This window comes from Chenopodium quinoa, unplaced genomic scaffold (genome assembly GCF_001683475.1).
Source record: "Chenopodium quinoa cultivar QQ74 unplaced genomic scaffold, ASM168347v1, whole genome shotgun sequence".
Taxonomy (NCBI): domain Eukaryota; kingdom Viridiplantae; phylum Streptophyta; class Magnoliopsida; order Caryophyllales; family Amaranthaceae; genus Chenopodium; species Chenopodium quinoa.
The window spans coordinates 1,014,804-1,042,610 of record NW_018744560.1 but is presented as its reverse complement, the minus strand read 5'-3'; the positions used below and the strand labels follow the sequence as shown (position 1 = coordinate 1,042,610).

General features: G+C 34.2%; 1 protein-coding gene across 1 annotated transcript; it reads left to right on the top strand.

The window, feature by feature from the left end:
* Nucleotides 1–154: 154 nt before the first annotated feature.
* LOC110699082 (acetylajmalan esterase-like) lies at nt 155–27,807 on the top strand. The gene is made up of 5 exons (XM_021876576.1): nt 155–209; nt 836–1,048; nt 1,270–1,418; nt 2,890–2,966; nt 27,708–27,807. The coding sequence occupies exons 1-5, from the start codon at nt 155–157 to the stop codon at nt 27,805–27,807; spliced, it is 594 nt and encodes a 197-aa protein (XP_021732268.1).

Here is a 27,807-nt window from a genome sequence, read left to right as displayed (position 1 = left end):
CAATTAATCCCGGTCAAATGCGTTTTTTCTCTCTCCTCCTTCCTCTTTCACGCACAATTTTCTCTCTCCTCGTTCAAGTTCATCCTTCCTCAACAAATTTGAAAGATTTTAGAGAGAGAAGCAATTATTGGCAGTAGAAGAGCTTGAGAAATCAATGGCGGCAACTGAGATTGAAGACCAAAGAAAAGACGATGATGATTTGGAGAAAGGCGAGATTATAGACGATAACTCAAACGCCGAAAAACCCAGCAAATTAATCGCAACAACTCATCCTCTTGAGAATGCTTGGACTTTTTGGTTCGATAATCATACTGCTAAATCGAAACAAGCTGCTTAGGGTATCTCTATTCGACCCATTTATACTTTCTCTACTGTTGAAGAATTCTGGAGGTTTCTCTTTTTATCTTTGTTTTTCAATTTTATTAATTTGATTATGAATTTATTGAATTTGGTTGTTTGAATCTTTTTGTGATGTGGGTGATTGATTGATTATGTTCTTGATGTTGTATGCAAAGAAGCTGAGAATTGTGACTGCTTACACGGTATTCAACGAAATGCCTCACTGAATTTTTTTTTCAGTTTTCTTTCATTTTTGTTTTTTGTGTTTTTGTTTTTCGGTGTTGGATCTGAATGTGGGTGTGAAATGGAATGGAATTGCAGGGTTTCAAGTTGATTTAATTATTTCGTCTACTTTGTCTGTTCAAAGAATTCTGAGTTTTAATTTGTCTAGCTCAGAAAACGGCCTTTGAATGTCTGATTTCATTAATGTCTTTGAATTATGACTATTTTACAGATTTTTTTCCCACTTCTTTTGGTGATTATGATTTATGATCAGCAAAGGCATTGGACATTCGGCACTTGAATCCATACTTAAAAAGAGATGCAGATTTCACACATGGAGTAAATTTTGCGGTTGCTGGTGCCACAGCATTCCCTGCAGAGTTTCTTGCAGATAAAAATATAGTAAATTCTGTCACAAATAGCTCTCTCAGCGTACAGCTTGATTGGATGTGGTCGCACTTCAACTCCATTTGCTATAATGACCAAGGTATACGGTCATTTACGTTCCAAATTCACTTATTATGATGGCTAATATACAATTAAGCCAGGTCTCGTTCTTTTCACCTAAAATTCCCTTGTCTGAACTTATAGACCCCTTATCTAAACTCAATGAACTACAAATTTCCCGGAACATATAAGGTGACCATGTCATGCATACACACTTGACTAGCATCTGATAACACTGATCCAATTGAAATTGTTGAACAGATTGTGCAGAAAAACTCAAGAATTCCCTATTTGTAGTTGGGGAAATAGGAAGCAATGACTATTACTATGCATTGCCACAGGGAAAAACGATGAAGGATGTCAATGGCATGGTTTTTGATGTTGTCCAAGCGATTATTGAAGGCATCAGAGTATGTTTGTTCTCCTAACAATGAAACATTAATCCCGGCCTCTTGTTTTTATGCATTTTTTTCTGAATTTTTATGCAATTATGTTATTTCAAAGTATAAAATTAGTATCATGGTATGTTGTTAAGAGGGTCATCCAAAGTGGTGCTACCAAGATAATTGTACCGGGAACCTTTCCTTTAAGCCATTTCCCTGCCTATAGCACAGCATGTCAAGCCAAGAACTCTATAACCAACAGAAAATTGCGTCTCTTAATCAACTTGTCAGCCTATCACAATGATGAGCTACAAAAGAGACTTCAATTGCTGAACCAAGATTATAAGAACATTACTGTCATATATGGTGACTATTACAATGCTTTTAACCGACTTTGCTGAACCAAAACAATTTCCAATTTAGGCACTTGCCTTTGCTAGTATCCCCCTTTTAAGCTTTTGAGCTACAAGAATTGGTCACGGAATTACGGATGCATACAAAGTATACAGAAAATTATAATTCATTGATTTCATATGAATGATATTTACTACTTCCTTTTTAAAAACTGAGAATTCATTCTTGTCTGAAGTTTATTCGTTCAGCTACTTCAGTGTGAATAATCTTTTCACTTATTCCGCGAAGGATATATTAGAGTTGAGCCTCATTCACTCATTCCTGGAACTATTGAATTAAAAATTCTGGTATCATGGTTATTGGATGTGGGCTGCTATTAATTAATCTGTTGATGCTCCTATCCCAGTGTCCCTTATGTATGCCTTGTTGGATAATGTTTGCTCATTTCACAAATGAGAAAATAAATGCTTGTTGATTTAATGAATGATTAAAGAAACGTTTGCTCATTTGACAAATGAGCAACCAACTATTTGCTCATTTGAGAAATGAACAACCAACTATTTGCTCATTTGACAAATGAGCAACTAAGTTTTTGCTCATTTGACAAATGAGCAACTAACTATTTGCTCATTTGCTAAATGAGCAGATAATTTTGGCTCATTTTCTCAAAAATTAATATTTATTCTTTACTAATTTTTCAAAAATGAGCAAATAATGTCAAAATGAGCAAATAATTTGTCAAATGACTGAGAATGAATTGAAGTTACGCGCATATATGTTTCCATATAAGAATGAAGAAATTAAGAAAACAGTGTAGCGTGATGCTAAGTGATATACTGAGATCATGGAAGATATCACATTTGAATGGAGTGAGTTATAAGTCTTTATGATTGAGAGAACCATGAATAAGGGGAAAGGGTTTGCTTTGTTTTTCTAAAGTAAACTTTTAAGTTATGTTTAGTGATACCATAATTTGTGAATTGTAGAACCAATTAAACTGTGATAAGTGATGCTTTTATTGTTCCCTTTCTCTCCTTGCTTCTTCAATTTTGAGTATTCCCTGCTTTTCACTTGGTACCTTAACCTCAATTTTGATCGTAGCAATGTTTTTGTCCTTTTCTAAGTTTGTAATGTTTTTCTAAAGAATCTTATCGCTGGAAATGTGAATGGCACATCAGATCCTTATGCTCTTGTTACTTGCGATACAGAGAAAAGACTTAGGTAATAAAGATGTTTGACTTTAATACCTTGATGTTTTATCACGCCTAATTCAATATCGGACTATTAATGTAGCTTTTTGGAATAAAAAAACATTGAGGTAAAGTTGTTTTTTTATTTGTTGCTTCTATTTTCAATTTTGATTATATTAGTAATTATTTGAATTAAATTTTGAAATCCTGCAAGTATTGGCTTAACAGAATTGCCTTTCTGCATCCATGAGGGCAAGGTTGTATCAATATGACCCTTCTCTTCCTCCCCCAACCTAAAAAGAAAAAAAAATCAGTCATAGCAAGGAAGCTCTTGTGAAGGATGAGTCACTGGTCAATAGCTACTGGTTATTGCTTTGGCAATTCACATCTGCTGTGTATTTGTATATTTATCTATTCATAGTAAAAATCAGGTGGTAGCTTTACCGTCTTACTGATATGACCGGAGTTGTCTAGCTAGGTTGTTTAGATATTTTTAACTTAAAAAATTATGAAAACTAAAATCACCATCATAACTACATAAAATTATATATATTATAGGCAAATGGTTTCTACTGTTGATTCTTGAGATAGAACAAGCTATTTTGGAACTTTATCTTGATATGTTCAGAGTATGTTATCTTGTAACTGTGCGGGATTTTAGTTTATTTTTCTGCTTCTCTCGCTGCTTTTGTCTGTCCTCTTTGAATTACATGATAATGTTCTCATGCATTTGATATTAGGAAAAAAAATTTATATTGATAAAATGTGCAAATAATTATTTTCTCATTTATCAAATGAGCAAATAATTTTTTTCTAATTTAAATGAGCATTAAATAATTTTTTGTTCATTTGTCAAATGAGCAAATAATTTTTTGCTCATTTATCAAATGAGCAAAAAAATTCAACGCTCTTATGTCAAATGAGCAAACTATTTAATGCTCATTTGTCAAATGAGCAAATGATTCTTGCTCATTTTGTCAAATTAATGCTCATTTGTGAGTGTGTTTGAATGTTTTAAATACGTTAGCCTACTAGCTCAAGGGTAGAGCACTATGCAAATGCACAAAAGATTGGGTTTGAATCCCACGTAGGTTCATTTATGCAATGTGGAGACACAAGTTTGTAGTGTGAGCAAAGAAATGAGCAAATAAATGAGCAAACTACACTCAATTAGCATGTAGAGTAGTGTGAAAATGCAGAGTTTGAAAATTTTGAGTAGTTAATGAAATTTATTTCTTTTGGCTATTGGGAAAACAATACAAAAGACACCCACTGCTGTCTCTATAAACATCTTGAAATGCAATCTTCACTGTTATTTCCTGTTCCTTTCCCACATGAGTGTTGCGATCAATTATTAATTACACCAATGCTAACTGCGACATTCTTGTGTACTAAGCAGTTGTATCTTCCTTGATTGACACTGCTTGTGTAGCTTGGCATCAGAAGCAGAAGTATTGCAAGTATGTATACAACAGGAAGAATGATTAACTTATAACTTACAAAAGTTTGAAGTTAAGCTGGAAAAGGAATACCTATTATTTGATCAAGAGGAAGTTGCCTAGGCTAATTCGTGCTAAAAATTTCGGACATTGCATAAATCATGTTACAATTATAAGACATGTATAAGAATTGAACAACGATATAGTTGAGCAGAAAAGGAGAGATGATCAAGTTTTTTTTGAAGGTTTTTTTTATATAGTTATTTATAAATACAACCTATGTAGGATTCGAACCTACATCATCTATGCATTTGCATAGTGCTCTACCACTTGAGCTAATAGGTTTTTGATATAGATCAACGCCCTCCCATAGAAGCATAGGAAAACAATAAAATGTAGAAACTAAAATGCATCTATTATTACTACAATAGCCACCATAGCTCACAAATTACCTAACACATGCTCACCCAACACAACTACTACTATTATCAAGTAAATTAGTAACAAGTGAATATGCACCCCATTAAACACACTTACACACACACTCTCAATAATTAGAACTGAAATGAGATTCTTAAATAAGAATGTACACTGCCAAGAGCAAACACACACACTTACACATACACTCTTACACTCATACACAGACACACACACACATACACACACACACACACAATAATTTCATAATCTAAAATTAGAACTGAAATTAGTTTCTGAAATCAGAACTGCAAGCAAAAAGATGAGGGGGCAGGGGGGATAGGTTTGTGGAGGGAAGTGGATGAAAGGAGTGTGGTTGGTGTGCAGGAAATAGACCAAGAAGAAGGTGGTGGGGCTTGTGCATAGGCAAGCAAACCAAGGAACTCAATGCTCATTTGTGAAATAAGCAAACAATTATTTGATCTTTTGTCAAATGAGCAAATAATTCAATGTTCATTTGTCAAATGAGCAAATAACTCAATGCTCATTTGTCAAATGAGCAAATAACTCAATGCTCATTTGTGAAATTAGTAACTAAGTATTTGCTCATTTGACAAATGAGCAACTAATTATTTGCTCATTTGACAAATGAGAAACTAACTTATTATCGTTGCTCATCACATACTATCAAAACAAGCAGCTAAAGAAACTTATACATCACATATTATCAAACCAACTTCTGTTTTTAGCACTTATTTTACATGGCAAACATCTAATTCTACCAACTACATTCTCCTTAAGCCGAGTAATCATTTGATTAGCATTAATAGTCCCTTGTTCAATTCCATGTGATAGCATTCCTCAAATTACCAAGCATTTTCTAACAAGCATTTTATCAAACACCTTGTATGCACTATCAGGATATTCAAAACAAACTCATTGATAATTACCAATTGTTCAGTTAGTTGATCAATCTCTACCATGGAAATGAAATCACCCTTAGGCCCAACCAAGTCTTCGACACCATACTTCTTCCTCATGCGGACCTGCAAGTCCAGCTTGTCCGCAACCTCCTCGATGGTGTCAAGGATCTTGTCTACAGGCAAAATTGAAACTCCTATTGAAAATTTTAACGAAAATCCTAAATTGAGAACACTCAAATTAAAAAAATCGAGCAAAAATTTGAATGTCAAACTCGGATAACCAAAATTAAGAACATTCATATTCAAAATTTTCCAGAATACTAAAATCGAAATTAAAAAATGTGAAACCCAAATTATGGTAATCAAAATCGCACAATCTTGATTTAAAATTCAAATTAAATCATAGACAACAACGAAAATCAAAATAAAATTAACTTACAGTGCCTTAATAATTGATGCAATTCGAAATTTTCAGAGCAGTAAAATCGAAATTGAAAAGTTGAACAAACCTTGATAATTATCGAGCCTTCATATTCTTTAATCGAAGTTATTCGTACTTGTGAAGAAGAAGAAGAAATCAAAATTGTCAAGCTTTCAAATGGATTAATCAGTCGCCATTGATGAAACTTCGTGGTGGAGAGAAGTCAGTTAACTGGGTAGAGAGAGAAGACATTTAAGTGGTTTGTAGGAGGTTTATGTGATTAATCACAGCCGTTCGATTTAATACAATTTAATGGCTGAGATTTGTTCTCACATATGGGATGAGTTCTCACATAGAAGGTGGTTCTCACCGGATCCCGACCCTATATATATATATATATATATATATATATATATATATATTTAAGAACACGTAAGTAAAAATTTAGAACATGCGAGTTAAAATTTAGAACATGCGGACCAAGGTAGAAAGGTGAATTGTGTTCTATTTTTGGAGGCGGAGGTGGTGGTGTCTCATCACCGCCGGCCATTGTGGAAAAAAAATCAAACCTGCTCTGATACCATGTAGAATTGCATAAACTCACGGCTTAACTTTCATTAAACGGGGCAAAACATATATATACAACTCATATTCCTAGTGTTACCTTAATTAGGTTACTAGAAATAAGGAAACAATATAAAAGATAGAAACAAATATATCTACCCAAAATATATCCTCAATAGTAATAATTTAGAACATTTGTGTGAATAATATGTTTAGAACATCCGATTTAAGAATTAGAACAAGTGATTAAAAATTTATAAAATTTGCTTTATGAAATTTTAAACATATGAGTAAAATTTAGAACATCTGATTTAAGATTATGAATATGTGAATAAAAATTTAGAACAAACTGATATAGAATATAGAAAGTGTGAGTAAAGAATTTAGAACATACGAGTAAAAAAATAGAACATACGCTTTAAAATCTGGAACATATAATTAAAAATCTTATAACACACGTTTTAAAATTTAAAACATATAAGTTAAAATTTTGGGACAAGTTATTTAAAATTTATGACATCATACTTAACTAATTTATGGTTTAGAACATATGAGTACTAAATTAGAACATTTGATTTAATATAGAACACTTAAGGAAAAATTTAGAACATAAAAAGTGTTCTCACATAAGAAAAAATTCTCATAAGAGTCTTCCATTATATATATATATATGACGGGGACTAGGAAATTAAAGTCATTGCCTTTAATCCAAGTTTAGGGTCGCCATTGCCTCTAAGTGCTATATCGTGAGTCTTCGGTCTTAGATTATCAAAATACACATCATCCTCAGCTCAACCATACATTTCGTACTTTCATTGAGGTATGAGTTAGGGCTTATTCCCTTCACCCTATAGAAATATTTAGTAGAACCGTAATTTTGAAGAAAAAATATAATAGAAAATTAGTAAAAAATAATTTCAATTCAATAAAAAGAACTGTAGTTCAATAAAATTAATTTCAATTCAATAAAAATAATTGAGTTTAGCAAAATAATTTCAATTTAGCAATAATAATAAGGTCAAGTGTTATTTTACATTTTTTGTTAGATCTTTTACCAAAATCGATAATTTTACAAAATTAATTACCTAAACGGCTAGTTGTAAATTTTAATTCCAAAACTAGCTAAAATGTTGACTTGGAAGAAAATTATTTGTTTCTCATTTTCCTTTGAACCGGTTTGGTTCACTTTTTTGTGTGTGTGTGTGATTTTGCTTTTATTTTAATTTATTTTTTTTTAGTTGGACAATTTAAAAGCTATATACAAATATACATAAAGTCACTCATAAAAACCCTAATTTCAAGATCAATCACAACAAAAAACTTGATCATATCACAAATAATTGGAATTTGAAGTAGTATGTAATTTTAAATGTACTCAAAATATTTATATTTATCAGGGGTATTTATGTAATTGACAAATTTATTTTTAAATTGACATTGTAATTCACACAAATAGGTTAAGTAAAAAATGTGCTTTGCATGAGACTTAACTAGTTGTATACTACTAATTAGGGGTGTTTCATAAATCGGTCGGACTGGAAAAATGGATTGGACCATCCCGGACCCAACCCGGAACGGACCGTTCTTCGGGTCTTGAAATTCATTTTTCTGGTCCGGTCCAAAAACCTATAAAAACCGGTTTGGACCGGACCGATTTTTATTAAAAATATGTGTGAAACCTTAAATAATAGTTAAAATTATCCTTAATAAACTTAGAAAACTTTAACTTTATAAGTTTTTTTGCATTAAACATACAAAAAATACGTAAAAATGACGTTACAATATAATTTTCCCAATACTTTTTTTGTGTTTTCCTTAACTTTATTAAAAATTTAGTATACTTTTTAAAAAAATTCTTTAATCGGTCCAAAGCGGTCCGTTCCGAGTTCGGTCTTAATTTAATCAGTCCAGTTTTCGGTTCTTAAAATTCTAATTTTCGGTCTTCGGTCCAATCCGGTCGGGTTTTTGACCGTTGAACAGCCCTACTACTAATCAGTCATCACAATTCAAGAAATTCGCCACAATTGAAAGTTTAAGAAAATGGAAAAATAACAAAAAACAATTAGAATGATAATGTCATATTCACGAACACTCAACACCCAATAAGACGTTCATTTTCAGAATGTTGCTTTATATAATTATCAGATTATCTGACAGCTAAGTATATGCGAAGAGAATAAATAAACTTTACTAATTAAAGTTTTTAAAAGCTCAATTATATCCTGAACGGGTACACCACTGCACTACACAAAGAAAAACAAGCATTGAATTTGAATACTGATCATTTTTAGAATGCTCTGATAATAAATTGTCCATTATATTTTGTCATCTTTACTTGATAATATTTTGTCATCTTTACCTAATTAAATTGATCTATTCACGTGAATTGCAACTAGTGAACAAATGACAAATTGCACAATTAGATACTAAGGCCTAAAAATAAAACCACTCGTATTTTATTGGGTGTTGAGTGTTCGTGAATATGACATCATCATTCTTTTTGTTATTTTTGTTATTTTTCCATTTTCTTAAACTTTCCAATTGTGGCAAATTTCATGAATTGTGAGGACTGATTAGTAGTATACAACTAGTTTATTTAAGTCTCATGCAAAGCACATTTTTTACTTAACCTATTTGTGTGAATTACAATATCAATTTAAAAATAAATTTGTCAATTATATAAATACCCCTTAATAAATATAATTTAAAGTAGTATTTTTTGTCTTGATCGTATCACAAAAAATTAAAAATGTAAAACTTCCCGATGAAAATTCCGGCAAGGTAGAGAGAGAGAGAAAATTTACAGTAGTAAGAGGACAGGGTTTGCTTTTTTCATAGACGGTAAATATTAATGTATTACTGCTAGGGCTGAGCAAAACTACCTGAAAAACCGAAAACCCGAAAAACCGATCCGTAAACGTTCCGAAAATTAGGGTACCCGATCCGATAACCATAACGGTTTGGGTACCCGTTCCGATAATTTGTTATCGGGTATAGTTATGGGTATCATTTTTAAATTAACGGTTACCCGATCCAATTCGATAAGCTTTTTTTTTTTTGCTTTTTTTCCCTACTTAAATCTATTAATATAAATCTAAACTTTTACTTTAATTCATAATCATTTTATGAATCAATGATTAGTAATATTAATATTAATTTGGTCAAGATCATATGGTATTGTTTTTAATTGGTTGTAAATTATATCATAATAAGTACATAATTAAGTTTAATTATCATTATTGGATATCTTATTGGGTACCCGATAACCGATCCGATAATCCGGGTACCCGAACTTATCGGTTCTAGTTATGGGTATCACTTTTAGTGATTTTGGTTATCGGGTACCCGAACCGTTAGTACTAACGATACGGATACCCGTCCTATGCTCCGCCTAGTTACTGCGGTAGTTTGGTTGAAAATGTCTAGTCCCCCCCCCCCCTATTGGACATGAGCCTCCATCCCGAGTAGTGGTCCATCACTCCATTCTCTCTATCTCTTTAATTAGGGAAATGATTTGGCACACCATAAGTTGATTTTGGCACACCCTTTGTGAGAGGAACATAAAATTTTTTGCTCCCACATGCCAATATCAATAAAGGGTGTGCCAAAATAAATTTTCCTTTAATTATTCCCAACTACTCACATGTACATATGTACTTCTAATCATGTACATATATACTTTTTTTTTTTCTCTCAATCACTCTCATATGCACTAACGGATCCATGTAGAGACCCGGGGGAGAGGGGGGCACGTGCTACCCTCGGGAAAAAAAAAAAAAAAAAAAAAACTGTTTACAAAAGTATATTATGTAAAATACAATATAAGCATTAAATTATGCTTATCTTATAAGATAACTCAAGCTGCTTCAGTGGTAATTAACTTAGGTGGTGATTTTAACTTTCTTAGGTATTTGGGCTAGGTTCGAGTCTCCTCCCACGCAATATATAGATATTCAAAAATTTGATGGTAACTTTTTCTACACAACACAATAAAAAGTTAGTAGGTGTATAAATTTTTTTTTTGTTTTTTTTTTTCCTATCATTGAGTGCTACCCCTTGTTTGGAATCCTGGATCCGCCACTGCTCACATGCACACATGTACTTCTAATTATTAGTTGTAAAGAATTTATAACTTTCTTAATTCCCACATAAAAACCCAAAGAGATACTCCGTATTGTATTATGAGACGGCGAAGGGAGGTAGTTGGTTAATTAGGAGAGTTTTGAGCGTGTGAAATTAGCTTGTTAATTTCCTAGCTAATTTTAGTAGTTTTCAATTTTTCATAGTTTCATACATTAATGAGGAGCCTAGGATGTAACATAAATATGTATCACACACCACTTTCAAAGGGTGTGAGTATGTAATTTATTATATTTGTGCATGTTTTTTTGTTTGTTTATAATATATGGCCGGTCTACTTTAATTTGCATGCCTAATTAATGTTGATTTGATAGTTCTATATACAAAAACACTTGCGTGGACCCGAGGTCTATACACACGCAACTGACATTATATTGAATATAGTGACCATTATTTTTAACATAGTAACCTTATTTTTAACATAGTAACCTTTATTAAAACTACTACAACGTTTAATAATATTGTGAACATGAAATACGACGCTATTACCCTAATTTTAGCATAGTGGCCTTTTTTATTCATATTGATTAGTACATAAAATATTTCATTACAAAAATATCCACTTAGGCCTATATATTACCAAAATGATTTTTATTTCAACATAGTGACCTTTTTTTAAAATTATAGTGACCCTTTTTTTTGTTAATAAAACAACCATACTTTCTCTAATGTTAGTGGTCCACAATAAATTAGTGTGAACCAAGTCCATTTAAGAATTTATATTCTATATAAACTCTTACATTATTTTGATTAAAAGGGATAGAGTTTTGTAATTAATTAAGTAGCCAACCGATTTTTGAATTCTTGAAGAATCTCTTTGTCAAAATACTCAAATATTTTAGAATGTATTAGTTGCACCAATTTGTAGTTAAGTAGTTACTTTCTGTACAAAATATTTAGATGATAAGTAAAAGGATAATGAAGTGGGACTGTGGGAGGCAGTACAAATGGCATAGTAAGGAATCAAAATGATTGATCATTTATTAATGGACCAATTTATTTCAGTAAAGATGACAAAATATAATGGACAATTTATTAATTAGCAACATTCGAATTATGATCGGTCTTCAATGCTTGTTTTTTCTGTGTGTAGTTGTTTAGCCGTGCATAAAATAATTGAGCTTAATAAACTTAATTAATTAAGTTTATTATCCTCTTCGAATATAATTAGCTGTCACATATTTCAAAAAAAAAAAAATTAGCTGTCACATAATCTGATAATTATATAAAGCACATTCCGAAAATGTTCAACTTCTTATTGAATTGGGTGACTGTACGTGAATATGACTCTTATCATTCTTTTTGCTGTTTTTTTTTTTTTTTTTTCCTTTTTTTCTTTTTTCATTTGCTTAAAGTCTTAAACTTGTCAATTGTGGTAAATTTCATGAATTGTGACTTTGTGAGTATTATTCATTTATATGTACGCAGTGTTGTTTCAAGTTTCAACGCTTGAGACTTTCCATATACATACATACATTTATACATGTGTAGTGTTATTTCTATATATAACTAATTTCTAATTAAAATATTTTCTACATTCAGAAATGACATTCATTATTAATTGTGCAGTTATCATTGCAATGATCATGGCTCAACTGATTCTAGCCATGATCACTCTCTTGTACAAGTATATAGCAGAGAGAAAATTCGAGTTTAAGGGATATGGTAGCATATAGCCTGATAATTGCAACCATATTCCTAGTACTGTTAGTAGTTATTTTTGAATGGTAAATACATATTAATCACTCTTTTAATCTACTTTCAAACATTTTGTATACCAGTACATTATATGTTAGGAGTATTTCATCATTAATTATTTCTTTTTTTTTTGTTAAAATTTTTCCATTTTTCGAAGGAGAAAGAATCCCCAGGAAAGATCTAAACTGACTTGGAAGGTGATAGGGTTAGGTTTCATATGTGGTCTTCTCGGGTATGTCAGCTTAATTAATTTCTTTTATGTTAAATTTTCTTTTATTAAAAATATTTCTTAATAAATAAATAAATACCGAGTAACATTTTTCTAACTCGATCATATTATTCATATATATGTTGTGAAATTTGATAGGGGGACAATAAGTTATAATGCATTTGTGGGGAGCTTAAAAATGGTTTCCAGTACTACGCTATACTAAATTTGTCTCCTGCCATTACATTTGTAATGGCAATTCTATTCAGGTACTACTATATTTAACTGTATCTAAATTGCAATAATTCCCTTTGTCTAAATGTAGATAAATTAAATTAAAATGCAAATTCTTACTATTACTTATAGTAGTTGATTTTTTATTTTTATTTTTTTTTTTTTTTGGCAACAGAAAAATGCATTTATAGATAACTAATAAATGATCATACATTAAAGTGAGCTTTATAAGCCCTTACAGTCTTACACAAAAGCACGAGCTTAAAAGTTCAAGTATTTGCCTTCGAACGTGATCTGGGAGACACCAAAAAAATACGGAGTACCTTTGTTCACTTTGGATCCCCTTTTTCGTTGAGTTTTGTAAAAGACCACGTAGTGTGACTTTTATATTTGACCCAAGTTATAATTAATCAAGTATACTAAGGGGACATATAAGGAGCACATAATGCTAGTAATCCACTAAATAGATTTCTAACATAAACATAAACATAATAATAATAACTCGATCTCTTTCAAAAAAAAAAAAATAATAATAATAATAACTTGATCTCTTTCAAAAAAAAAAAAAATAAAAAAAAAAAAAAAAAATAATAATAATAATAATAATAATAATTCGATCATGGGTTACTTAACTACTAAAATTAATTAGTTACTTGAAAAAATAAATTAGATATAGAGGTGGTAAAAATATACTCGTATAATATTATGATACTAATCACTTTTCAAACACTTTCACCTAATGGAGTTGGATGGGTTAGAATATACTACCTCCGTTTTTTATTAGTTGGCACGTTTTGACCTTAACACTATTCACACACCTCCCTTTGACCATGTTTTGTAATTTATATGTAAGGAAAAATATAGTCAAGTGGAATCTTGTTAGATTTATCACAATATATATTTTCATAATATAAACTTTTTATAAATTTTGTTTATCGGTAATTAAAAATATTAATAATTTAATTTGTGAATCGATAAACATGACTAAAGAAACGGAGGAAGTAGTACAATTTGGGTAAAGTCAGTTTATTTTATTAACATGTTTTAATGAGCAATAATAATTTATCATATCTCAATATATCTAACAATATCAAGCCATCAAAAACTAATAATTGGTTTCAATCATTTTTGTTTATTGTGGTTTCCCTACTAATGAGCAATGAGTTTAAAATTTGTAATTCAATTGATGTTATTTCTGTAAATATTACTCCGTATGTCGAATAATAGATTTTGTTGCCATCATTTGTTGTTTGTAGGCTAGAGATCGAACTTAGGGCTTCAAACTTGGGTAGGCAAATTAAAAACAACTGGGACTTTGATTGCCATATCTGGATCCATGATCCTGAACATCCGTTATAAAGTGACAATAAAATGTGCAAAAGTTACACTAAAACGCACAAAATTTACCGAGACATATATAAGAGTTATTTATGCTTTATTGATAAATTTGACAAAAGTGACACTAAATTTGACAAAAGTGACACTAAATCTGACAAAAGTGTACCCGATGTACAGTAAATTACTGAAAACCCGGTGTATACAAAAGTTTTCCACTATATAGGGTGTTTTAGGATCGGGACTTACAACGGTCCTTACATCTTGGTGCATGAAAAAGAAAGGACCATTTTTTGTTTCCATTTTTGGTCCAGTCTCTCTTTTTGCCGTGGCTTTTTCTAGCCCTCTTATTCTAGACGAGAAACTATATATTGGAAGGTATGCACATACTATTTTCTGATTTGTTAGTTGTAATTATCTTATGCGTCGTATAGATTACTAAGCTATCTAAATTATTTATATTGCAGCATCCTGGGAGCTATAATAATCGTGAGTGGTGTGTACCTAGTAATGTGGGGCAAAAGTAATGAAGAGCCTAATCAAAGTCTTCTCGACGATCAAGTAGTTTAATAGGATACCATACACTTGTAAATTGTGATTTTGTATAATATTCATAGGCATGTATGTATATCTTAAAAACTAACTCCATATACATTGGGAGTATATTTAGGGGCCGTTTGGTTCGCAAAGGGTAATCAGAATGGAATGAAAATACCTCATTTTTACTTTGTTGTTTGTTTTAAAAACAAAGGGAATCATTCCCACATTCCCACCACCATAACCACCACATATTTCAATTTTGTATATTTTCCGGCCAAGAAACCGATCGCCGCCCTTCACCAGCCCTCCACCGCCCCTTGTCGCCGTTCGTCATCCCTCCCCCACCCCTGGCTGGCCCCACCACGGCACATCCTCCCTCGAAAAACCTACCTTAAGCAAGAAAAAACCCTAAAAACTCCCCTCCCTCCCCGTAAAACCGCTAGACTACCCTCCCACCACCCTCGTAGTCTGGCAATTTTACGGGGAGGAAGGGGAGTTTTTAGGGTTTTCCGGGGGCTGGGTGAAGAGTAATGAGGGGAGGGTAGGCGATAGAGGTGCAGCGGTGGTCGAGGGAGGCTCGACGATGGTCGTGGTAGGCTCGACGGTGGTTAGGGTAGGGGCGGCGGCGGTGGGCTGGGCTGGTTTTCTGGTGGTGTTGGTAGGTGTGAAGGTGGTGATGTGGTGGTGTGAAGGTGGGTAGGGAAAGGGAATGGGAAAGTCTAGGGGGTGGGGAATGGAGTTAGAAGGATTTGCGGTAATGAGGAGGGTAAAGGGAATGAATAAAAGTGTTAAACAAACATCAACAAAAGGAATCGGGCCAGTTGATTTTCATTCCCTTTCCTGATTATCCCCAACCAAACGACCCCTTAATTTTTAGAGTGTTGCGTGAAAAGGACACAATATCATATAATAGTCTAGTAGATGTGAAAAATGAAAATGTAAATTTAGTTATAAGTAAGCATTTGTCCATTTGTCATTGCGTGATTAATTTATCAAGAGAGTCAAAGAATTCAAGTTCATATCCTTCATATTCATCTAAACCCTTTATTGTGCCCTGTAATTGTCATCGAGACTTGAGATTATAATTTTGGAATACAACCTTGAATCTTTAAGGATAATATACAAGTTAATTTCAATAGTTAACCAGTAACTTACTGTAGACACCCATTTGTGTCTTCCCAAAACCAAACCCAGTGATGAGTAACTTTCACGTCAAACCATAATCGAATGAGGTGAAAGTGTGGAAAATTTAGTGTTGCAGATAGTTTTAATTTCTTTTCTCTTCTCTCTTCTCTCTGTTTTTGAAAACCTATTTTAAGAAAACAGTCAATCCAGTTTGGTTGGTCCATGATATGGGTCCAATAGTAGTGTAGTTGGATAGGGCTTGAAAAGAGCTTTCCAACGATATATTATAAGCCCAATTCCGATGAATATTGAGGAAGTTATGACCTAATTACTAAACTAGGCCTGGTTTGAGCCTTATATACGGCCCAATGATCTAGAGGAGGGCCTAATATAGATTTATCATTCCTAATGCAATTAGGAATGGTTTTAGTCTTCTAGATTCTTCTAGAAGGTTCTTTTCATTCCTAATTCAATTAGCATTGATAAATTGACTTTTGTTGACTTTTTAGAGTTTTAATCAGAACAAAAGAATGTTTTTGAGGAAAATACGATTTTATCCTCCTGTACGAGCAATTTCTATCTGATTTCAGAAAACGCGTCAATAATTAAGTTAGCGCCAAACGCCAGCATTAGCGCCTGACGCTAAGCTTGGCGCCTGGCGCTAGCATTAACGCCTGGCGCTAATGTCAGCGTCTGGCGCTAACCTCGTTTTTACGCGTCAGAACTCTGTTTCGATTTTTTATCTTTTTGGCTGATTTTCTCTATAAATAGCCTCTTAAAAACTCCGTTTTCATTCACCAACTCTCATCAAGAATTTCTTGATTCTCTCTCTTTTCTAAACTACCCTTTTACAAACACAATTCCTCATACATTAGCAGTAGACACACCTAGCCAAGTTCGAAGTTGCCTTCGCCCTAGACGTGAAAGGTTTTAATTTATGAGGGTTTGGTCCCAAATCTCTATTTCAATTATTTAATTTAATTGTTTTGTTTATTATTTTCCTTGAAGTTACTAACGTGTGTATTTTGTTATTAGAAAGAGGTACGAGGCATCCAAGTAAGTACTTTAATGGTTTAATTGATATTATGATATAGAAATCATGCTTAGATTGTTATTTTAATTCCTAGTATCATGTTAGGATGTTTTATTGCTTCCTAGTATCATGTTTAGGATAAAGAATAAGTTCCTTAAATCAAGTATGATTGTTATGATGCTTCCTATTTCTCTTCCTAATATTCATGTTAGTATCATGTTAAGGTTAAAGCTTTGATCTTTATTGTTTGGTGACATACTAGGGTTTGTTATTAATCTTGTTAGTATCATGCTTAGGATCTTGCTATTAATATTATGCTTTAACATGATTATTTTAATCATGATTATTTAAATTATTATTATAATGATGATTATTATTATTATGATTGTTATAATTTATTATGATTATTATGTTGTTTGATTATATATTTATTGTTATTGCTTGATCACGCCTTTTATGCATGATTAAAGGGAATTTGTACTTGTAATCACACTTAATAAGCTAATTAATAGTCTTGTTTAGGGTTAATTTGATTCTAATTCATGTGATCTCCAATAATAGTTTATTTGTGTATTAATATTCAACCAACATAAATAAACAGGTTTAGGGTTAATCCTAATGATTGCATGTTAGTCACAAAGCGCACATGAATACGATCAAAATAAAGTAGAGGCCTATTATTAGGGCAGGTTCAATCTCTTTTAGGTTGAATTTGTACCTTCATCCCCAAACTATCAGTCATGGTTTCAGACCTATTGGAGTTAATAACGATCTCTTGGATCGTTAAGGGGTATAACCTTCACCCTGTGATCGGTTTACAAGTTCCTAAAACTTGTTGGCGACTCTTTTGCTCTATATTCTTTCCCTTTGGACGCCACCGTACTTTAGTGTATGATCACAGTGGGGTTCAAGCTAGGGGTACTGCTTGAAATATTCCCTACACTTACCCTTGGTAAACAAAGGTAACCAAACACTATAAAGCATATGCCTACGTCTTACATACGTTATCCTCTTTTTTTTTAGTAATGTTTTAACTTTCTTTCTTTAGTGTTTTAATTTTCTTCCTTTAGGCTTTTTTATTTTATTTTTTTACAGAATAATTTTCTTCCATTAGTGTTTTAACTTTCTTCTGTATTCGTTAATAATACCAAGTACCGACAAACAAAATGAATAAGGGAAAGGAAATCCAGAAGTTACTTCTAAGTGGGGTTGGGGGGTCGCAGAGGCCAGCGAGGTTCCACTTCTAAGTTCTAAGCTCGCTTAAAGCAGCCCCATCAACATGAGCCCAAACCGGTTGGTTTGGCACTTTTTCGATCCAAAGATCGGTCAAGCCCGACCACGATCCAAAATTTTAGTTTTTTTTGCCCGTCCCTTTCAATATTTAAGGCCTTGGCAATAATTTTCTGAATGAACTTAGTCCAATAGTGCGAATTAAAATTAAAAAATAGGCTTTGGGTTGTTATTCATCATATATAGTGAATTGCTAAATACCGCCAACCTTTTTTTTTATCAAGCCGCCAACAAAAAGAATAAAGGGACAAAATTAGAATTACTCATCCTATTTTTGCTTTCTCTCTCCTAAGTCCATCAAGCCTCAATAAACTCAACCATCAGAAAAGCAACCACCATTGCCACCACCACCCATGCGACCACAACCACCAAGAGGGCAAGAGGTAACATATTTTTTTTGTGTTTCCAAACCACCAACAACAAGTCTTTGTCAAGATCCATTAGAAAAACAACGATCCACCACATTCCTTGTCGCGCGGGAAGGTGGTTTAATTTTTTTTTTATTACTGACAAGTGACAACCAACACAATCGGCGCGCAAACCAGTTACCCTGGACGATAATCGGTTTTAAGCATCGGTTAACCTCGATAACTGGCATCCAAAATTGGTTATTATCCTAGGTGACCAGTTTTCACGCCAATCGACCACGATTAACCAGTGTCCAAAACCAGTTACCGTGGTGTCGGAGATTTAGAAAAATTTGAAGGCGACGACAGTTCATCACCTCCGATCATCGTCGTCGTTGCCCTTCCACCTCCGACGTATTGTCGCCGCTGTCTTACCACGTCCGACGTACTGTTGCGGCTTATACAGCCACTGTTGTGTTGATTGTGGTTGGGAAGTGGTGTTTATGGCCCTTATGGGTAATGAGAAAGGAAAAAAATAAAAGAGGAAGATGGGTGGGGGTTTAGTAAGGGTATTGATGTCCATTTATCTTAAATGTTAGGAGTTTTGATAAAAATTGTTGGCGTTGTTGTTTAACACCCCCCATATATATTGTTCCAAATTTATCATAATATCATTAACAATAAATTAAATAATCAATTATCTAGAGCAATTGCTAAGTGTACAATCGGTTCTTGACACTTTCAATTTAACATATGTAGTATGGTCACTAACATAATAGAATTGCTAATTTTAGGTACAAGTCTCTAAAAGTACAGTTTTCAATTCAAACTTTTATTAACAAGGTTAATCAAACAATTGATCAAATTTCAAATTAACTATAAAACATTATCAGTTAGAGGTATAAAAAATTAATGATGGCATGTCGCGTATAAAATTAATAACCGAACTAACTTTACTTTAATTTAATGTAGTTGAGCAAATAGGGGTTGAATACCAAGAGACTAATTAAACTGACTGAAATTAATGCGGAGTTCTAAGCAAGTAACCAAATCAAAGTTGAGAAATCTATAATAAAACAAATATCAACTATTGAGTAACGATAATAATACATAATTAATCAAGAACCAATAAAGACATCTAAGATTAGATATCCCCACTAATAAGAATCAATACAATAGAGCAATCCCCTTTCCTTCAATTAAATCAATAAACATTACACAAGACGGATCCTTAATTAAATAGCCGCCTTGGGTTAGCAAGTGATGGGTTTAGTCCCTTTAGATATGGTCATATTTTTCACAAGTACATGGCTGGTAGTTCTAATACCTTATAATTTACCGCCATGGCGGCAATGTATGAAATAACATTTTTTTCATTCTTTCAATGCTTATACTAAGATAAGATTGATGTTTATTTGCAATCTCTAATAAAGGAGCTAAATTACTATGTGAAGTTGGAGTTGAAACATATGATCATATGATGCTTCAAAAAAAGAGAACTTTATAATGCATGCATCTTTTTGGTTATGGACTATAAGTGATTATCCTGCTTATGGTGATCAATCTGGTTGGAAAACTGGAGGAGTTGTTGGCCTGGTTGTCCGTCTTGTAATAGTGATACTATTTCTAAGTGGTTACCAAATGGGAATAAACATTTTTATATGTGTCACCGTGAATTTTTACTTTTAGATCATAAATGGAGATATGATTGAAGAACCATTAATGAGAAATAAGAGCTAAGACCTGCACATAGAATATTATCGGGTGAGGAAGTGCTACAACAAATTGATGCTAAATAAGGTGAATGTAATAGAATAAATCATGATTATCATGTTATTATGGAGCATCAATTGCCTCTTTCTATACGTTGTTGGCCTTAATCATTGTTTGCTCCACTTATTCAGTTGTATACCTTTTTCGAAGAAATATGTTCTAAGGCTTTGAGAATTGATGAGTTAGAGAAGCTCAAAAAACATATTGGTGTTACCCTATGTGAGCTAGAATTTTTTTCCCACCTTCCTTTTTTGTGATCATGCTACACTTACCCATTCACCTTGCAAGTGAAGCTTTGATTGCAGGACCAGTTCATTATCATTGGATGTACCCGACCCCATTGAAAGGTAATAAATTTCATTTCCTTTTATTTTTATAATAATAATAAATAAAAATGTAATCTTTACTATTTCTATATTTGTATCTTGGAAAATTATAAGGGTATGTACGCAATAAACTAAAGGTCACCCAGGAGGATCAATGGCAAAAGGTTATCTCTTAGAGGAATGCTTGACAATGTAAGATATATAGAGGATATAAAGACAAGATTAAACAAACAAGATAGAACTTAAATTATGATCATGATTGTGAAAATTTTCAAACTGATTTCATACCTATATTTGAGACAAGAGGAAAACCATTTGAGAAGGAATGTCCTCGTTTACTTACTACAGTACAAAGGAATGAAAATTTCACTTATATGTACCAAACAATTGTGACGAATTACAACCATTTACTGAGTAAGTTTTATAAATTTTAACAAGAACAAAGATTACTTATATAGAAAAAATATGTACTTTGGTAATTATTTATCAAGTGAGTATCGTCCGAATGCTACAAGTAACAAGAGGTTGATTTCTTCTCATAATAGATACTTCATAAGACGGTTTAGAGATCAAGTAAGTATTTATTTATTTCTTTTTTATATTTTTTTCCTATTTTGAAAATTTATGCGTCATGTGTGTAGCTGGTCACACCATGTTCCCTAACATTAATAAACGAGTAACCCTGTAATACTGACTGACTAACTCCTATTACACTGATAAAGTATCCCCTAACTCCTATAACACGCACTAATGAAGTAACTTCTAAACACTGATCGGATAACCCTATAACACTAACAAAGCAACCCTTATAACACGGTGTGGTCTGACTAACCACATATAAGAATTTTTTTGAAAATATATTAAATGTGTTACTTTCATTTTTTGTCCTATTAGCATGGGACAGTGACTGCCCTCTATTCATCAAACCAATAGATAGCTATAGCCTAGACTTGGCATTCTCATTAAACAATATAGACCGGAGATATACCTTCTACAAGACAGCAAGATCATTAATTCTTCATAAACATTCTACTTCATCTTTTTAATAACATAAATTTTCCCATCAATACAAGTTATACAACCTTTATAAACAGGACATCTTTCATCAAACACATCAGTAGCGAGCTTTTCTCAATGCATCAATTTCATAAATCTTATACTTATCCAAAGTGTTAAAAACATTAGCGTTCAAAATCCTCCTTTCATTACCGTTTATTAGATTATGTAAATAATTAGTGTATTTATTGTGATCACACTTGTTAACCCTAGTTAAGCTGTTTGTATTCTTTGTATTTAAACTCCTCCACAATAATGAGAAGATCAAGGAATTATTTCCTATATGGTATCAGGCTAGGTTCTCTTTTCCCTATTCTCTCTTTAGTTGCCTAAAGTTGTTGCTCACCATGGGTGACTCACCTAAAGCTTCCGTCTTCCATCCCGCTTTTACTATCACAAACATCAGAAGCCTAATCCCCATTGTCCTACAGATGGACCGTGCCCAATATTCTTCTTAGGTTGAACTTTTCAAAATCAATGCCAGGGCTCATCAAGTAGTGTTAGGTCATATACTTCCCTCCTCTAATAAAAATGACGCTTCATCTTCTCTTTCAACCACTGACATTGAGCTTTGGAGCCCCATCGACGCCATCGTCCTTCAATGGATATACGACACTATATCCAATGACCTCCTCCACACTATTCTTGAACCAGATTCCACTGCCAAGGCTGCGTGGGGAAGATTAAAGGACGTTTTTCCGGATAATAAAACAAACCATGCCGTTCAACTCAAAACCAAATTCTCCCAAGTCGATTTGAACAACTTCTCAAATGTCTCTGCCTATTGTCAAATATGCTTGTGGATCAACTTTCCAATGTTGGGGCCAAAGTTTCCGATCATCGTCTCATCATAACTCTTGTTCGAGGTCTCCCCTAAAGCATGTGACAATGTTTTTGCTCTTCTTCAACAATCTGACCCTCCGGTCTCCTTTTAAAAAGCTCATTCTATGCTTACCTTGGAGGAGTCACGATAAGCCAATCAAGCTTCTGATTAAGCCAATGCAGTTGGCTCCGCTTTAATGGTTGCGGGGAATTCATCTCAAGTGAACGACGTTCACTTCTCTCATGGCCAGCGCAACCAACACAAAAATAACAACCCCGGTGGTGGTCACGGTGGGAACCACAAGGGTCGTGGCAGCGGCGGTCGTAATGGGAAAGGTCGCGGTGGTTGTGGCTCTACTCATTAACATCACCAACAGCCATCTCAACCATGGAAGTGGGGCAACTCGCCATCATGGCAATACCCACCTTGGGGTGCTTGGGCTCCCCCCCCCCCCCATGGGCTATGCCATGTCCGTAACCAAAAGCTCCTTGGGCTCGACCTCCTATTAGGCCCAGACCACACGCACCAGAGTGGCATCCTTGGCCCCAAACCACAACAACAGCAACATGCCTTCACAGTTCAGGCTCCCTCTTTGGTTGGATACGCTCCTACTAATGTTGAGGCTGCTCTTGACACTTTCTCGCTTACTCCTTCCTATGACAATTGGTACATGGACACCGGCGCTACATCGCACATGACGTCCCAATAAGGTAATCTCTTGTCTTATTTTAATTTGAGCAATAATCATTGAAAAATAATTGTTGGTAATGACAGTGGCATTCCAATTCGTGGCTATGGAAATGTTTCCTTCCTTCCTTCCGCTTTAAATAATGTTCTTCATGTAAGGAATTATAGGTACTACGCAGCGGAAATAAACATGAATCATATTCATACAGTACCTAATCCCAAGATCTAATGCATAACACATAAAGAACATATAATCGTAACTTTTTTAAAGCGTGATTCCACGTGCGATTGAGCAAGAACAATGGGAGATAAAGAACCCCAAGCGTGATTCCTCTACTTGGTCCATGGGCACAAGTTAAACCTCCACTAATGCTAGTTAGTCGTGATTGAACGCTTCAATTTACCTTCAACAGAGAAGAGAGACACGAGCTAACCACAAACCACCACAATGAACACCACGAGCCACCACGAGGGGGAGCCGCACGTACGGACGTGAGGGGAGAGGGGAGGGCCGTGAGGTGATGAGAGTGTTTAGGGTTTTTAGACTTGGTTGCTTTGATGTCAAACTTACTGTAAGTTAATTATTACTTCTTGCAACCCTAGGCCTGGATCTTATTTATAGATCATATCTCTAAATAAGAGTCCATGTCAAGCCCAAACACCTTATCCTAAACACACTACTCTAGCCCAACACTTTACATGGTATGTAATAATCTCATGAGGCCCATTAATGGGCCTCTTACTTGTTTAACCCAATACCCTTGTGTGTGACCTCATAGGATCCATTATATTGGGCTTTGGACCATTTAACTAGCCCAAAGATCATTTGTCATATCTAGCAACTAACAATGACGACCTAAAAGAACGAACTTATTATCTTCATAATAGTGATCCTTGATATATCTAGTAATTGCACTTATCGAAGACATAACTCCTTCACTTCATGCCCCTAACCTCATAAAAAAAATTGATTTATGTTCGAAAGTTCACTAGTGATAATAACGTTTTCATAGAATTTGATCTGTTTGTTGGTTTTTCTGTGAAGGACCTTCGGACGAGGACCATCCGTATGAGATGTGACAGCTCGGGGAGCTTTATCCTCTCACCAACACCGCCAATCTCGCCTCCTCTCCTACCGTCCTTGCAACCCTTTCCTCCTCTTTGTGGCATGATTGTCTCGGCCACCCCAGGACACAAGTTTTGAGTTCTCTCAAGATGAACAATTTTACTCAATGTAATAAGATTTTACAATCTACTGTGTGTTCTTCTTGTATTAGTTGCAAACATGTGAAACTCCCTTTTTATCCTTCTACTACCTGTACTACATTGTCATTTGACATTTTGCATAATGACATATGGACTTCTCCTAAACTTAGTAGTGAATGGGAATCATTATTATGTGCTTTTCTTGGATGATTATACCAATTTCCTTTGGACTTTTCCTATTGCCATAAAATCTCATGTGCATGATATATTCCTATAATTAAATGTCTTGGCTCATACTCAATTTAAACATGATGTGAAATGCTTTGAATGTTATAATAGTGGTGAATATGATAATGATGCTTTCCAAAATTTTTGTGTTTCTCATGGAATGGTGTTTTGTTTCTCATGTCCCCACACTTCTGATCCCCTCAAAATGGGAAAGCCGAAAGAAAAATACGTATTATCAATAATATGATATGTACTCTTCTTGCTCATTCCTCCGTGCCACCGTATTTTTGGCACCATGCTCTCCAAATGGACACGTACCTCCATAACATTATACCCACCAAACTCCTAATAACGACTCTCCGACAAAAATTCTATATCAACGAGACCCATCTTACTCTCACTTATGGGTTTTCAGATGTAGTCTTTGCTACCCTCTTCTTCCCTCTCCCTCTCTCCACAAACTTCAATCCTGCTCCACACCATGTGTTTCCACGGATATCCACTTAATCATCGTGGTTATAAGTGCTACAATATCTCTAGTCAAAAAATCATTATTTCACGGCTTCACGCCATGTAATTTTTAAAGAAACTCAATTTTCCTTTTAAAAAAATTCACACTCCCACCCCTACTGATTATGACTTTCTGAATGATGGAATTTCCCCTACTTTAGTCCATCAATTATACACTCCACCCAAAACTTCAGCAGTGACCCACGTGCCCTCTCCTTCTCATGTTTCCACGACCCAGTCCACTCTGGTCTATCACTCCCAAATCTTTTGCTCACCATAAAGGCCTCCTACCTCTCCCTCATTAGGCTCCCTTTCCCCTAGGACCCCTCGCATTCACAAAAATCCCATCCTGTTTGGCTCCTTACCGGCCACCAACTCCTCTAGCCCATCTAATCAGGCCCACCTCGCATCTCTACGCATCACTTATAGCCCTCCAGCGACCCAGCCTGTTGGCATGCCTCCTCCTCCCTCTTTGTAGGTGAAAACTCATAGCTCCCATGGGATTTTTAAGCCAAAAGTATTTTTTAACTTAAATTTCCATACTACTCCCTCACCTCTACCCCGTAATCCCAAAGTCGCCCTCTCTGACCCGAATTGGAAGAATGCCATGATGGATGAATTTAACGCTCTTAACTAAGACGTGAGAGTTAGTGCCACGTCCTAAAAATGTCAGTGTGATTCCTTGTATGTGGCTTTATAAACATAAAAATAATGCTAATGTTTTTTTTAGAGGAAAAAATTTTGTCTTGTGTGTATACACCTACTTTTGGCCTCCTGTCCCAACAGGAAGTGCAATGGTGTTATAAAAACCTGTCTTCATGCTTGATCAGAGTTCAAGTGTTTATGGCCTACGAAATCTATTATGAAGTAAGTTATAACCCATATTTGAGATCAAGTTATCTTAAAGTCTTGTCCGATTACTAATTAGGCCTAAAACGTGCTCATACATGTTTAAACTTGATTAATAACGGACCCAAATGCGTCAAATGTAATGATTCGATCCAATGGATCTTACATTGTTGAAAACAGAGCCAAACTGATAAAACAATCCTTGGAAGACCTATACAGATGGATAGCCATTTCAAAGAGCTTTCCAACGATATATTATAAGCCCAATTCCGAGCTAATGAAGAAGTTATCATCAAAATACTAAACTGGGCCCTAAAACCAACACCCTTGCACTCCAACAGAAATATCTTTTGATCCATAAAATATTTTAACCTAACTTTAACGGCATTGGAAATTAGACATTCATAGCGTTTCAATGATATCTCACACGCCTTAATCCGACATCACAATAAAAAGTTATGAAAGTTTTAAAAACGCGTTTTCATATAAGGCAAACCGCACCTAGCGCAACTCAAGCACGCGCGATTCATTGAGATGCGCGCGGAACCCAACGCGACTCAAAGAGTTGCGCGCGCCACCTGACGCAGCGACTCTAAAACCCTAAACCTAGATTTCTACGCCTATAAATAGGGGTCTTCACTTAGCCTAAACAGAACAGAAAAATCATAACTTAAACCCTAAATTCTGAAATCCCTAATCTCTCGAACCCTCTTATCGTACTACTTTTCTTCTCTCTTCCCAAATACTTTCCAACCCTAATTGAATCCATTTAAGTCCTTGGAGGTACGAAGAAGAAAGAAAGTCCATAAATGCATAAGACGGATATCTAAGCATGCATAAAAGAAGAACGTTAGTTTCATGAGCACTTAGATAAATCACTTTTCTTTTATTGTTTAAATTACTTTAATTAATTAGTTAGTGTTGGTTGATCACTATAAAAAAAATTTAATTATTTAATTCACATAGTATTATTTCGTTAATTAAAGACTAGAATTGAATAATTAATTGATTGTTTTATCACCTAAGTCAAGGCAAATCTTGTTTACTTTTGTTCTTTCACGAATTTGATTAAAAAGAATAGTGACATTCGTTGCAATGTAATCTTTATGTGATTAATGCTTTTAAATAAAATTAACTAACTTAGTTTTAGGTGTCACATTGCATATATTGTTTGGTGATGAAATTGTTAAAAAGGAAGAGCTAGTAGAGGCTGCACTAGGGCTAGAATAGTGATTCCTCCCTAAAAGGAACGCTATTTTAGTACCCTCGCTCCCAAACTCATCTCTGGTACACGTAGACCAATTTGGGCATGGGTAAACTTACGATTCGTGCAAAATATCCCTTGAAATCTACTTGGGAGAAAGGTATGAACGAGGTTTATGAGTTTTTCTAAAACTCATTGGCAACTCCTTACTTGTTTCTTACAAAAAAGCGTAATGATTGGATCAACTCTAATTCAAGGTCTCCCAAATAGTCAGGAATCCAAATCCTAATACACCCTAACAAGTGTAAAGTCCTAGGCTTTTAAAGGGCCAAGGGCATCTAAGGAGGAAGATCCCCTACATTGGAAATACCCTCCTTACATTGTGGTTAATTGCAGGAATCAACAGGTTGGTGTCGATTATGATGAGACTTTTAGTCCGGTGGTCAAACCGGCAACCATTCTTACAGTTCTTAGCATTGCTCTCTCCAAGTCTTGA